General features: G+C 41.9%; 1 protein-coding gene across 3 annotated transcripts in view; it reads left to right on the plus strand.

Annotated features, from left to right (window-relative positions):
* NRG3 (neuregulin 3) overlaps positions 1-15,797 on the plus strand; it is a 1,503,806-nt gene that overhangs the window by 1,410,645 nt on the left and 77,364 nt on the right. For all 3 annotated transcript variants that reach the window (XM_030203279.1, XM_030203281.1, XM_030203280.1), the window contains exon 6: positions 6,443-6,569. In XM_030203279.1, coding sequence (XP_030059139.1) covers positions 6,443-6,569 — 127 coding nt within the window. The remainder of the gene's footprint in view (positions 1-6,442; positions 6,570-15,797) is intronic.

Consider the following 15,797-nt stretch of genomic DNA (forward strand, 5'->3'; position numbering starts at 1 on the left):
ATTGTGTAAAACGTTCTAGAGTAATTATGGATGGTTACTGGCTGCAGAAGTGAAGTGGCAAAGTGGTTAGAGCACTTGTCTTCTCCTTGTTTAGAACAACCATTACCATCTTACTGTTATAGCACAGGGATGTTAAAGGATTATACTGCGATGACAAATTTGTAATTCAATGTTCTGTGAAAATATGTGGAGGAATGTACTAAATAGTATTAGGAACTTTGTAAGTACTTAGTATACTGACCTCCCTGGGTATTCGTACCTGTGCATTATAACATGTAGTGAGCTTCTCCCAACTCCTGCAGTAGCGCAAGTAGGTCTTTCGTTTGCCTTCCACGGCAAAGTACCTTTCCTCCTTTTGGAGGAAAAGCCTTGCTAAAAGGTCAGTCTCCTTGGGAGTGAAGTTAGGCATCCTTTTTCTCTTAGACATGTTGACGATGTCCCCGCGGATGTCGGTGTTGCCACATCATGGTGTGTATACACAATGATGTCATTCTGGGCATATTCCATATACCACATATAATTCCATGCAGAAGTTATTATTATTATTATTATTTCATTTGTATCCCACATTTTCCCACCTTTTTGCAGGCTCAATGTAGCTTACATAGTACCGTAAACAGCGTTAGCTGATTCCGGTATGAACAAATACAGTTTTGAACAATACAAGGTGAAATTGTGGTAGAATGGGTTGCATGTATGGTAAATACAATTGGGGGAACTAGAGAGGAAGAGTTAGGGTATGTCCATTACAGTCTTTGGTTACATTGTGTCTCAGGTATCCGGGTTTGTTATGTTGGGTCGGTGGGGTATGCTTTTCTGAACAGGTCTGTCTTTAGTAGTTTCCGGAAATTTAGGTGATCGAACATAGTTTTTACTACTTTTGGTAGTGTGTTCCATAGTTGTGCGCTTAAGTAGGGAACGCTAGATACATAAGTGGATTTGTATTTGAGTCCTTTGATGCTTGGGTAGTGGAGGTTTAGGTATGATCGTGCTGATTTTATATGTTAGTTTTAGCAATGTGCATATTTGCTGCTGGGCGCATTCTATATATAGCATCTTTTATTTTCAGAATGCACGTACGTTGTTTTTTTATTCTCCATGGAAAATTTGGGCACCATATATAGAATCTGGTCCAATGTGGCCAAATTGGATTGCACGTAGCATCAAAAAGCTGTCTCATGTATTGGAAAAGAAATCACTCATATCCTTTTCATAATGAATGTCCACATATCATTTGTCAGGTTTTGAATTTTATCACTGGCTTCAATTAAGGCATTGTTTATGAACTGATCTATGCCCCCTCTCATCTTTTACCATCAATTCAGATCTCACCAAATTATTCACCATTGGAGTGGCTCAAGGGCATACCACTTTTTTTTTTTATTTTGAGATCTAAGAAATGTGTCCTTAAAAGAAGTATTAAATCATTATGGATAACAGAGTCTGATTGGAGGGGTGAGGATACTGATTGGAGCAATTACTTTTCCTATGTCATGTGCCCTACTGCTTCTACCAACTTAATGCAATCACTCTACTTTTTATACCACAAAGCTATCTGGACTTCCAACAAATTACTTTGTGGCAACTAAATACATCCAATCGATGCTGGCACTGTAATCCACATTTGGGTGACTTAGTACATATACTCTATCTTTGCCCATACATTCATCCCATTTGGCTTGTTGTTTGGAATAATATTCAAAACATTATCCCTATTTCTACTTTTCTCACTGTAGATATTATTTTATTCCGCTCTTTAGCATTACGTGATAAACTGGATAAATGGCAAAACAACTTATTTGATATTTTAATTACTTATGATATATAAATTTGAATGTAAAGCTGCAGATAACACTGATAGACATAATTCCATAGAGAAGATTTGGTCCTCTATTGCGTCATATACTCACTCCTAAATTTACACCATTGAAAATATTATTTTGGATGTTTCATATTTATAGTTCTATGATCTTGATTTAATCAAGCTAATATACACACCAATTAACATGACTCCCCAGACTGTATCTTGCTGTTTGTTAATTCCACTATTGTTTTGTGGATGTTGTTCTGTTTTGTATTATTATATACTAGTAAAAAAGGCTTGTTTCCATAACAAATGAAATGGGCGCTAGCATGTGGTTTGGGGTTTTTTTTTTTTGTTTTTCCTGTTTGATATCAAGGGATATAAGTGTTTTCAAAAAAGCCAACGGTTTTTTTTTTAAAGTTGAATTTGTATTGTAATTGTTTCTAACATATTTAACATTTCATTGTAAACAATATGTTTTGTATAATGTTTGTTACAATCAGATAAATGGTTTATTTGTTGAGGTGCATAAATCTGTTATATGAAAGGGAAAGGTTATTAAACAGATGTATGAGAGTGAGAGAATGTGAGTATGTGTGTCACAGATAGTGAGTGTGTGTGATATTGTTAGGGGTGGAGGTGAGATATATTGTACTGCATTCCTGGATCTGTGTGTGTGTGTGTGTGTGTGTGTGGGGGGGGGGGGGGGTTATGCAGAATATGAGTGGGTTGATGGAACAATAAAGATTAGAGTGATAGAATTTAAGTATGTGTTAAATCAATGTAGTCTGATCCACAACAGTCGTAGCATGACCCTGAGCCAGCAGGAGGTGCCTCATATTATTTTATTCTCATTCTGTTTGCTTGATGAACTTTCGTCGTGCTGGTTGTTTTGCCTTCTGCTGCGGTGCGATTGTTGCTGTAAATTAACTGAAATTTAAGAATTAAACCACGCATTTATTGTGTTAGTTGGCATATAAAAAATCAATAAAGTGTCATATGGAACAGTCCTTGGATGACCCACAGCCTCCAGAAGTAACTTCATAGTATTTCATTCTCATGCAGTTTGCTTGGTGAACTTGGTTGTTTTGGCTTCTGCTGCTGTGCCTTTGCTGCAGTGAAAAAACTAAAGTTCAAGAATTAAATAAAGCATTCATGTGCATAGCTGTTGTAGAAAAGATCACCATAATTTTTTTTTTGTAATAATCAATGTATATAAATGATATATGATCGTCTCACCTGGAAATGCACAGTACAACTGTTACATGGTAATGGGAGAAGTGCAACCCCTGCCTGAACCAGCTCCCGAAAGGAGTAGCAGCCTGAGGTGTGGAATGTAGAGAGCACAAAACAGACCGATCTACTTGGAGAGAAGCACAGGGCGTGTGAAAGAGAAGGGGCATGTAAAACAGAAGTAGAAAGATGAATGATTAAAGGCTCCCCTTGCCAATGGTGGCATCGCCACCCCCTGTCAGAGAGTACCAGATATACAACTGACACAGGCGAGGGGAGGAGTTGTGGGGGATAGACTTTTGTCCCAGACATGTGGGACCCTGGACATGTAAATTGAGTGCCAGGATTTTTGGAGGACATGGTAGGAGTGCAGTGTTTGTGGTCGGGTGGGAGGGAAGGGGAAAGTAGAGGTTTGTTGGGCACGTGAGACAGACAGGGAGGAGGTCTGGGAAGAGAGGAGGGGAGAGAGGAAGGGAGTATGGGCAGGGTGGAGAGCAGGATTGGTATATAAGAGATTAGGGGCAAGGGAAAGAGGCCGTTTGTTGTAGATAAGGTAATAGGCAAGGGAAAGAGCAGGGTTGGTGGTCATGGGGACAGGGCAGAGGACAGAGCACGTTTGCTGGATTGAGCACTGTTGAGGAGGGTGGACAGGGGAGAGAGTAATGCAGCCAGTTGTTTTTTTTTTGTTATACTTTTCTGCAGGGTTTTTCGATGGGTGGGAGGGTAGGCTAAGGAAAAGGGTTGTTGCACATGGGGTGAGGGCAGGGTAGAGAGGAGGGGAGCAGAACTGGGGACAGAGGCATGTAGAAGGGGACAGAGGAGAGAGAAAGGGAGTTGGGCAGGGTAGAGAGGAAAGTTGGTGCCCATGGTGGCAAGGGTAGGGTAGAGAGCAGGGTTAGACATGACTGCAGGAGGAAGGGTTTGCGGACATGGGGTCAGGGAATGGGAGAGAGCAGTTTGGTGGACATCATGAGAGAAAGAGGATAGAGCAGGGTTGCTTGATAGTGGGGGAGGGCAATGTAGATAGGACGGTTGTTTGACTGGTGACAAAGTAATACAGCAAGTCATATGCATAGACAGTAATTGTAAATGATACAGTTCCTGATAGAGTCTTACAATACACATCAGAGCTTTACTATAAAAACATGTTTGTCGGGTTTAGGTAAAAATCCTTACCAGTCAAATAGTTTCAAACAACCTTTGGAGAGTGTGTGTTGAGATGGTCTGTGTGAGAGGGAGTGAATGTGCGTTTGTCTGTGTGTCACACAGAGAGACAGAGACTGGTTGCCAGCATGTGTGAGAATGAGAGTATGTGGCAGGGTCCCCCCTCCCTCCCAGTTCCCTGGTCTTTATGTCAGTTGCAGGGATTTCCCCTCCCCCCTCCCCAGGCTTGCAAAGTGTCATGGAGCAGAGTGTGGCTTTGAGGGTGTTTATCACTGCAGAGATGATATAGAGTGATTCAGATAGCAATTGAGTATGCATGTATTTTTGTTTTCATTCTGTGTTTTTTTTGGGGGGGGAGGGGTGTTTCTGTTAGTTAATGTATGTGTTTGTGGTGCATTGTCTGTGCATGTGTGACAGAGCATGTGTGACAAAGTTAGTTTGTGTGTGTGTGCAGGTTGTTGGTGTTTTTTTTTTTTTACTTTTGTTTTTGGGGAGGGGGTTGGGGGATGTGCTGTGCTTGCAAGCTGTTTCTTTGTCTGTGGGGTTTGTGTAGGTAGATCTTTGTTTTGGTGAAATGTAAGGGTGTTTGTAGGGGGGGTCAGTGTTTGCAGAGTGCTGGATAGATGTTTCTCTTTTTTTAAGCTTCTTTGGTGTTGTGCTGAGGCTGCAGTGTTTGTTTAAGTGGGCGGAAGGGAGGTTATTTTTGCGATCGTTTTTTTTTAGCCTTTTAGGGCTCCTGTAGGTTTTCCTTTGAAAAGAAAAGCAGTGTGTGAAGCGGAGCTGTGTTTTCCCGAGTTGAATGAGGTCGGCGAATCCTTGAGGTGGGTTAGCAGTTGCCTTATGCGGGGGATGTTTTTTTGTTGTTTGGCGGGAGAGGAGCAGCGTGTGCAACAGGGGCGTATCTGCGTGGGGCCACAGGGGCCTGGGCCCCCGCAGATTTTGCCCCGGACCCCCCTACCGCCGTTAACCCTCCCTCCCTCGCCTACCGCCGTCACCTACCCCGAGGTCCGCTTCCTCCGGCTTTTTAAAATATTGCTTCAGCTGGCGGGGGACCCCAACCCCCCGCCAGCCCAGCCGGAATCTTTAACTTTTTCATCCTCGTCGTGCAGCGCGCAGTGAAAGCTGCATGCATCTTTAGATCCAGTTGGATGGAGTGCTGCGACGTCAGACTCCATCCAACTGGATCTAAAGATGCATGCAGCTTCGCGTGTTTCCCTACTCCTCCCCCCGCCTGGGTCTGTCTGTGATGCTGGCTGGGTCGGGTTAATTTTTTGCAGGTGGCGCTTAGGTAGTCATAGCCGCGCACGTCTCAGTACTCCTATTCCCCAGGCTCCACGTGAAGAACAGTATATTGCGTTTGTGTACATACCCACTGCTGGGATATTGTCTGTTTCCAGCGTTGTTCGTCTGCTCTGCTCTGTGCTGCTCAGACAATGCGGCGTTCTACAGCTGAGAATGCTCCTCCTTTCTTGTTCTGTTTTTTGTTCCGATAGGTCCTTTCTGTGTCGCATTCCGTTGCCTGGTAACATTTCTCCTTTGGTGCTTTGTTGTGATAGGTCCGTGTTTTGTGGCTTTGCTGCTTGGTAACGTTTCTGCTTTTTTCCTGTTTTTCGGGCGGGTGGGGCAGGGAGGCATTCTCAGTGGGATGGCTTCACCACCACGAACTTACGAACCCTTATCGTTCTGCTGTGACTTCATTACCTTTGTCCTCAGAACGTTCAGGGTGCGTTTTATTATAGTAGATAATAATACTTGTATTTTGCTGTTTCTTATTGATTCAATTAATAAAGAAATTTGTGAACTACAAAAAAAAAAAAAAAAGAAAAGGAAGGGAAAGGAGCCAGGCAGTATATCTATTGCACAAATTAAACTATGATGTTCTTTTACTAAGCTGTGGCAATAACTGACCTTTCGCACATGCTTACACGTGGTTTTACCATGCGTTTAGGCCATTCTTACTGCAGCTGTAAAAATGGCCTTTTTGTATTTTCTGTATTAATGGCCATGCACTAATATTGTCATTAGTGCATGTCCCACAGTATGCCATTTTAAGTTGCATTAGGTGCATGTTAGTACCTAATGCAGCTTAGTAAAAGGGTCCCTATATAGAGACAGATATTCATTCAATATAGCACTATTGAATTAATATCTGTATAATAATATGATCTATGTTCCAGAAGCATTTGAAATGTAATAACAGTATTATATACCCTTAAATATATTCATATTTTTTTCTGCTAGGAAACAGACTAAACAAATTCAAGAACAAATGAAAGAGACCAGAAATGGGAAAAACTACAGTCTAAATGCTTCTAGTATGATCCTAAAATCAAACACCATGACACAGCACAGAGTCCAGCTGCAAAATGTAAGTGATCTTATCAATTGAAATTATGCTGATAGCATCAGATTTAACTTGTTGTCATTGCCTATTTTCTTTCTTCATTTAAACAAACTTAAAATATCCATACAACAAAACCGATTGGGTAAATAAGGATGAAAAAGGAAGTATTATTTTACAGTACATTTCCTTTAACCTTTTAGTTTTACAACAGAGGCAGATCGTTCTATTTCAGTCCTTTGTTAACAGAACAGTCTGCATTCACATATAACCCTGGATATTTGCCGGTATCTGTTTTGTGTTCTACCTGCAAATTACTTTAAAAATTGGATGTAAAGAAATCAAGACCCACGGGAAAGACAGAGATTTTTCCTTGGCAGATTCTCAAAAGGAGTCACAAGATGAATAACTTCCAGTGTTTCTCAGTATCTTTCTTCTTGCATTCTTTATAATGGCTTGAAACATCTACTACCTAATTCTATAACAGGACACCTAGAGTTAGGCAAAAATTGAGTGTGTATGTTTATAGAATACCAGCACATATGCATGTATATGGACACTTACAAATGTGTATGCAAGCTGTACATTTAGTGGTCTATAAGGTACATGAACAAATGCTTTAATATGGAAATGCAAGGGGGCATTGACTGAGAAGGGGTATGGTTGGGGCGTAGGTGGGTGCAGAGGTATAGCTAGGTGTGGTGCAAGGGGAACAGCTGCTCCCCCAAACAGGTTCTGAATGAAATGGTGCCTATGCAGATTGGTCCTTCAGCCTTACACTGACATCAGCACCTATTTTAACTAAAGGTCTTCTCCCCCTGACATCAAATTCTGGCTACGCTTCTGAGTGAGAGCCAACATCTGTGTGTATAACTAGCTGAATATTGTATGTTGTGCATGAAAGAGCTGCATTTAGGTGCTATTATTTACACCAATCATAGACCTAATTTAACTAGGCATGCCTAAATATAGGCATGTATGTGATTTAAGCTATAATGGAAATTGTCTGTAATCACCATTATCAAAAAGGTGCACTACCTGCTTACTTTTTGATGCCTTACTTTGGTGCCCAGTTCTAGAATAGCCCTCTATCCCTCAGATTCTATATAGTGTGGCTTAAGTTGCACATGCAAATCCAGTCATTCTGTATTTGCACACACAACTTAATTAGTTAACAAGCTAATCAGCAATGATAATTGCCAATTAATAAGCAATTGTTGACAGTAATTGGCATTAATTCGAATGTACACGCACAACTGTCTAAGCGTATCCTACAATGTGGTGTATGTAAATTCTAAGTCGCATAGTTGTAAATGGGGCATGGCCATGGACATGGAATGGGTGGGTCATGGGCTCTTCTAAAATCTATGCATGTTGTTACAGAATACACCCACTCCACACATAATTCATGTGCCAGCATTTACACCAAGTTTTACTTGTTATAATTGTCCATGACTGAGGGCCCTGTTTACTGAGCCGTGCTGTAGGCTCGCTAACGTTTTATCGCACGCTACAAATGAGTGTGCACTAATGATAGAGATGCCTATTATATTTCTATGGGTGTCTCTAGCATTAGTGCGTGCTAATTTTTAGCATGCACTAAAAACTTTGCGTGCCTACAGCGCGGCTTGGTAAACAGGGGCCTAAATTTAGTCGTGTTGATGGGAGCTCGGTGTATTCTATAAACCGTGTAGAAATTTAGGCTTATTCTATAACGTATGCCTAAATTAAGACATACTTTAAAGAATATGCTTAGGCTTTTTCAATTCAATGCCAATTTTTTAGGTGTGATATATAGAATCTAGCCCTATACGTATATTTCATACCATTTTAGATATAATGTATTACATAAAGTATCAATCAAGAATACCAGGGAATCACTTGGTCTTTTGCTTACTTCCTACACGTTTCCTTTTTGCTTTCAAAACTGCTTCTTTTCAAAACATATCTGTGCAGTTTTGTTTCAATCAGATGAGCAGACACTGCTAGGGATGTGCTTTTATTTAAAACAATAAAAAGGCTGTTTTATTTTCAAATGAAACAAAATAGAATTCAACAAAATACTTTCTGGTCAATATTCAGCTCACGGTGGTCAGTGGTTTTTTAAATGCTGATTGTCACTGGCTAAATTAGCCCCAGAAATTCAGTGCCGGGTCATGTCCAGGCACCAACACTGAATATCTAGGGTAATTGCCCCTCTGCTGGCTGTCAGAGATTATGTGGGACCCAGCTGATATTCAGCCAACATAAGACAGTTATGTAGGCCCCGACTGAATATTGGTCAGGACCAGTCAAACAAAGGAGTGAAAGGCACCAAGTCAAAGTCCAAGATAAACCAGAATGTTCAGTTTATTTCTAAAACCAATGGAGGTATTCACAACACATTCTTCACATGCAGATTACAGGATGCGCTTGTTATAAAATCTCAACACAGGCCATGATTCAACACATATGCCTTCATCAGGGGACCTGCATCAAAACTGCAAGCCGCTAGCGTCTGTTAAGTGCTAGCATACAACGTGCTTATCTAAAACACATAAGTTAGTGGGTGTACCAATGCAAAAGTTGGCGGCGTCTTCTCAATAAAGCTGTGAAAAAAGTCAGCAGAACCTGCATAAGGGTTAATCTGCCTCTTCGATCCCCACCCTTCCACCCCAACACCTTCTCACTCTATGATAAGACCATACCCCCCCCCCCCCATGATGAGTTGATCTCCCTCTCACCACACCACCACTCACAATAGGCCCCCAGGCCCATCTGTGATCCCTGGTGGTCTAGTGGGGATGATAAGGGCAGGAGTGGAGCCCACTGTAGTAATACAAGACTGCATCTAGAGGTTGTGGCAACCATTTTGGAGTCATAGCTGCTAGAGGCAGAAGAGTGTGGTCTTCACTCCTACCCCTATTGCCCTCACTGAACCATGAGGGACTTTGTGGGTTTAGTGGGTGATAAGAAGGGGGATGGAAGGGTGGATTGGAAAGACAAGTACCAGAGCTACCTTATGTGAGTGCCAGTCAATATTCAGTGCCAGCACCTGCACAGATAACCTGCCGAATTTAGGACAGCTTTTGAGCTGTCCTAAATTCGCTCAGCTAGCTATTGCGTCTGGCACTGAATATTGCCGGCACTCACATAACTGCTGGTTCCTCCCTAGCTCCAGCCCTTCTACCACCCCTGATTTGATCACTTTGGAATTGGATGCTCAGAACTGATATTCAGTAGCACTGCCCAGTTAAGTGCCACGGAATATCAGCAGTTGGGTGGCCACCAGGGCAACCGAGAGGGGGGAGCAGTGGGGGAAAAATTTCTCGGGCCCGGCAAGCTTCTTCCTGCCTGTCTTCTTCTGGGTCTGTCCTCTCCCATGCTCCTGCATGCCGCCCAGGACCCGGATGATTGCATTAGCACAGTATCGCATTAATGCAATCACCTGGATCCCGACTCCCAGCACGAACAGGAGCTGGAGCTAGGAGCAGGCATACAGAAAGAGGCAGCATGAGTGGGGTAGGGGCAGCGCGGTGGTCCAGTTCTGCTCCGGTCTCGGCTGTATCTCTTGACGGCCCTGATGGCCACAAGCAATTTAAGCAGGCTGGAGCCTCTCAGCAGTATGTTTTTATTTTGTAAAATTTGTCTTTCAGTTTTTGAGCCATTTAAATTCTATGTATTAAATTCTGCTCGGACCCAGAGGATAGAGACAGACACTTTGAAACCCTGACTGCATCCTTCAAACAGAAAGGCTACAAACCCAAAATAATCTCCAAGAATATTGCCTCCTCCCTCAAAACACCCAGGGAAAATCTGCTACAGTACAAAGAAAAAAAAGTCAACGACAAAATTCCCCTTATAGTGACATACAACCCAGAGCTGGAGAAACTGAGGAAAATCATAAGAGACCTACAGCCACTACTTCAGGAACATGAATTACTGAAAGAGATATTCCCATCCCCACCAGTGCTGGCCTTCCGACAGCCACCAAATTTAAAACACAAGCTGATCAGAAGTAAATTTCCAACACAGACGGAAAAAGAAAAGGGCACGTTCCCGTGTAACACAGTCAGCTGCAAACTATGCCAAAACATTTCACAAGACCCCACAGTCATTCACAAAGGAAAAATATTCATCATAAAGGACTATTTTACATGCTCATCTTCCAATGTGGTATATATCATTCAGTGTAAGAAATGTAACGAAGGATGCTATATTGGAGAAACAGGCCAGATGCTGTTTGTACAGACATCACATGAAAATAGCCAGTGCCAGTCAGGCCCTCACCCCTGTGGGCTAACACTTCACAAGACCAGAACACTGCACCAGTGATTTAACAGTAAGAATACTGAAAGGTAATTTTAAAACAATACAGGAATGTAAGACCTTTGAAATAAGAATGATTGAATATTTTGACACCCAACAAACAGGACTTAATAAGGATCTGGGTTTTCTAACTCATTATAAAACATAAAGCTGTATTTCTCTGTTTATTTCTCTGTTTATTACCCTCCTCTCACCTACCAACACCCATTCTGTTAGAATATCAATGAAATGCTTTGATGTCCCCATGCATACCCCCACCCTCCCACTCTGTCAGACTGTCAAAGTAATGCTTTGATGTTTCTCTCATATATACTATCTGCTACCACATTTGCTTATTTCTGATCTGAGGAAGAAGGGCAACCTTCGAAAGCTAATCAAGAAATGTATTAAGTTATGTCCAATAAAAAGGTATCATCTTATTTTCTTTTCCATGTTTTAATTAGTTTGATTTCTACTGATAACCTTATGGGGCAACAGAAACAGCGTGGGGTAGACATTCAGAAAGATTTAACCAGGTAGGAGAGGCTCCAATCTGGTAAAATCATGGTAATTGGGCTACCCCTAGATTTTCCAAGGCATTTAAATTCACAGTTCTGCTGAAAATCTGGTGTGACTGCTATGGCACTAACTGGTTAGTACTGGAGCAATTCGGGACTTACCCAGTTAGCGAAGATATTCAGTCTGTTAACTGTATAAGAGACCAAATAAAGTAAGGACTAACTTGATCTGAGAGCTCACCTGGATACCTGCCTTAATATCACTGGTACTTGGATAAGATCCAGCAGCTGCCTGTGACCCACATATTCAATTCCAGTGCCTGGATTATGCCCTGGATTGAATACCTGGGTCATATTCTGGTGACAGTTAAAGGGAAAGGGATTTGATATTGTTGCAATCAAAGTGGTTTGCATTTTATATAGAGGTACTTTTTTTTGTCTGACCCCAGTGGGCTCACAATCTAAGTTTGTTTGTTTGTTTTTTTGCTGTTGTTGAGGTTTTTTTGTGTACCTAGGGCAATGGACAGTTAAGTGACTTACAGGCTCATTTTCAAAAGAGATAGATGTCCAAAAAGTGACATGTCAGCATTTGGACGTTTTTCTCACAGAAACGTCCAAACCAGTATTATCAAAACCTCTTTTTGAACGTCTTTCTCTGAAGACCGTCAGAAGGATGTCCAATCTCAAGGGGGTGTGCTAGGGGTGTGTTCAAGGCAGGACTTGGGTGTTCCTAATACATGGACGTCTTTCAGCAATAATGGAACAAAACAAAGACGTCCAAGACTAAAACGTAGACGTTTTAAGCTAGACCTGTTTTATAACAAATAGCTGTAGTGGGAATTGAACCCACTTCCCCAAGGTCAACATTTGCTGCACTGACCACTAGACTACTCCTCTTCTCCACACAAGAGGTGCTCCAAATGACCGGATGACCACTGGAGGGACTCGGGGATCTCCTCTCTTTCCTCCCCCAAATCACAAAACATTTTTCCAAACAGCACTTTCAAAAGGAAAAGAGAAACTTTTTTTTTGTAGAAAGTGACCTTTCCTGTTCTGATTTTGGACATTTTACAAAAAAACGTCCAAATTCAGACTTAGATGTCATATCCAAAAATGCCCCCTATGCATTTGACTTGCTCAAAGCCACAAAGAGCAGCAGTGGAAATTTAACCCATGTTGCCAGCATTAAAGCCTGCTACACTAACTATTAAACCACTCCTCCTCTGTTTTGGACATCTTGCATTTGGATGTCTTTGCCTTCAAAAATGGCTGAAAATCAAAGATGTCTAAATCCAAGGACTTCCATGGTATTTTTGAAAACAAAGCTGGGCGTCCATCTTTTTTCAAAAATGAACTTTGCCTCTGAATTTGGATGTTTTACAAAGATGTCCAAATTCCAACTTAGATGTTTCTTTTGAAAATGCCCCTCTTACTCAGGGTCACAAGGAGCTGCAGTGGGAATTGAACTTCCTTGTTCTCAAAGCACTGGACTAAACATTAGTTTACTCCGCCACTCCAGTTTAGACCCCTGTATGTTTACTTTTCATTTCAGACTGCTTGGAGGCAGAGGAGGATAGGGAAAAGAGTAGTACCAATCCTTAGAATGAAAGTTTCCAAATAGCCAATCCTACTTTGTTCAAAATTAAACTAGAATCACCACAGTTTTGTAGTCAGTCACTTGTGTGAGAGCTTTCAAAGGTGTTCTTGTTGAAGCTCCTTTCTTCTCAGATTTTAAAGAGAATGACAAAGTAAAAAAAAAAAATCAGAGCTAGGTACTGCCTGTCACTATATCAGTGTACTAAGAGTGCTGCAGTGGCCAGTGTTCCTTGAGGATGTAGGCCTTGAGCTCTACCCCAGAATGCTAAACCCAGTCCTTATGACATATCCAGCTAGTCATATTTTTATGGATAGCCACAATGAATATGCATAAAATAGATTTCCATGGCCTGCCTCCCATTCAAATACTACTTATTTAGAAGATTCATGTGTGGGATTCAATAATTCAAAGCAAGAGGCTATTGAAAGTCTGGTAATCATGGTGTGTTTGGAGAAGCACATTAGTAGTGTGATATCCAGGGAAGAGCCATAGACAAGAAGCATAGCTATAAAGGTAGACTAGAAATATTTGTTTGCAACAACATGTCTTCCTCCCTTCCCTCCCAACTAGCCACTAGGGATATTCCTTGATATTCCTTGAATGTGCCGGAATGAAGTCAGGGGATGGAAGGATATATGTTTGAGGGAGGTTGTGTTTAGGCTTTGATATAAGGTTGGAGAGCTTAGTGCTGGGCATTAGGATTAGGTAGTAGGGGGCTTGTATTGGGGTAGAGCTGGGGCTTTGATGGGCAGTAGAGAATTTGAACTGATGGTAGGGGCTTGAACTGGGGTCTAATTGGGATTTTGATAAGGGAGCATTGACCATTGACCTGGGTGGGGGTAGAGGCATAGGGGTCTAATGGGGGTCGAATGTTTCTGATACCACTAACCCCTGCTATCATTGTTTCTGCAGCATGGAAGGCATGATGTTTCCGGTTTTGCAATGCAAAATGAAATTTACTGAGTGAACTACTACCCTGTAGTACTGAGGTACCACAGGTTAATGATTCATGCTAAAATGTTGCTTATTTATTCATTTTAAAACAATTTTATGGCGTAAGGAACAACATTGGATTTACTTACTCAAAACAGTTGCACCTCAAGGATTAAATAGAAATATTGAGTGGAATGCCTATTATTAATGAGGTGCAGGGTTGGAGGTGTGGTTTCCTTCATTTTTTGGCCATTGCGATTTGATACGCAATGGCGCAATGATGTCATGACATCATGACGTCACTACAAGTTCAAAAAACGAAATTCATTCCAGAGTTCCTGCTCCTGCACCATCTTTGGTATCCATATGACAGAGGCTCAGTTTCCAGCGTCGTTCTGTTTTTGAACATTAGATGGATTTGAAGCACCCTTCCTGAAGCCGCCACGAGGTTGGCGAAACAAGGTGCTCTTGTTGGAGGGTCGGCGTTCTTTCATTGGTTTAAGATTTTTTGTAAGGCTCTGGAGTCCTTTAGGGGGAATTTTTGATTGTCAGTATTTCCAGCAAAGATAGCAGTAAAGGATATTGCTGAAGCTGCCCTACTTGCATCAAGCTAAGTAAAAAATTCTTTAGCTATTGTATTTGGCATGCTTGCTGTGTGGTTCCCTAGTAGATCTTTAGGGTTCTTTATCCCTCCTGGGGGGGGGGGGGGGCTCTTTTAGGTAGTCTTTTGTTGGGCTGGAGTTAGTTTGGTTTTTGATGTTCGTTTAATTGCTATTTACAAGAGGGAAAGAGAGTTTTTCATCCCATTCGTTTTTCTCATTTAGTATGAGTTTTTTGCGTCTGGGTTTTTTTTCACTTTTTCCTTCTTGGAAGGAACCTGTGATATTAACCTACTCCTGTTTATACAAGGTGTTGTTAATACTTTAGTATTGCCCCTTGTTAGGAGGTTTGCGGTTCCATTTGATATATATTCAGTGGATAGGTTGGAATCTTTTTCCACCAGTTTAAAGGGACAACTTCAAACTAACTTTATACATATACAGTGGGGGAAATAAGTATTTGATCCCTTGCTGATTTTGTAAGTTTGCCCACTGACAAAGACATGAGCAGCCCATAATTGAAGGGTAGGTTATTGGTAACAGTGAGAGATAGCACATCACAAATTAAATCCGGAAAATCACATTGTGGAAAGTATATGAATTTATTTGCATTCTGCAGAGGGAAATAAGTATTTGATCCCTCTGGCAAACAAGACCTAATACTTGGTGGCAAAACCCTTGTTGGCAAGCACAGCAGTCAGACGTCTTCTGTAGTTGATGATGAGGTTTCCACACATGTCAGGAGGAATTTTGGTCCACTCCTCTTTGCAGATCATCTCTAAATCATTAAGAGTTCTGGGCTGTCGCTTGGCAACTCGCAGCTTCAGCTCCCTCCATAAGTTTTCAATGGGATTAAGGTCTGGTGACTGGCTAGGCCACTCCATGACCCTAATGTGCTTCTTCCTGAGCCACTCCTTTGTTGCCTTGGCTGTATGTTTTGGGTCATTGTCGTGCTGGAAGACCCAGCCACGACCCATTTTTAAGGCCCTGGCGGAGGGAAGGAGGTTGTCACTCAGAATTGTACGGTACATGGCCCCATCCATTCTCCCATTGATGCGGTGAAGTAGTCCTGTGCCCTTAGCAGAGAAACACCCCCAAAACATAACATTTCCACCTCCATGCTTGACAGTGGGGACGGTGTTCTTTGGGTCATAGGCAGCATTTCTCTTCCTCCAAACATGGCGAGTTGAGTTCATGCCAAAGAGCTCAATTTTTGTCTCATCTGACCACAGCACCTTCTCCCAATCACTCTCGGCATCATCCAGGTGTTCACTGGCAAACTTCAGACGGGCCGTCACATGTGCCTTCCGGAGCAGGGGGA

Source organism: Microcaecilia unicolor, chromosome 5 (assembly GCF_901765095.1).
Source record: "Microcaecilia unicolor chromosome 5, aMicUni1.1, whole genome shotgun sequence".
Classification (NCBI taxonomy): Eukaryota; Metazoa; Chordata; class Amphibia; order Gymnophiona; family Siphonopidae; genus Microcaecilia; species Microcaecilia unicolor.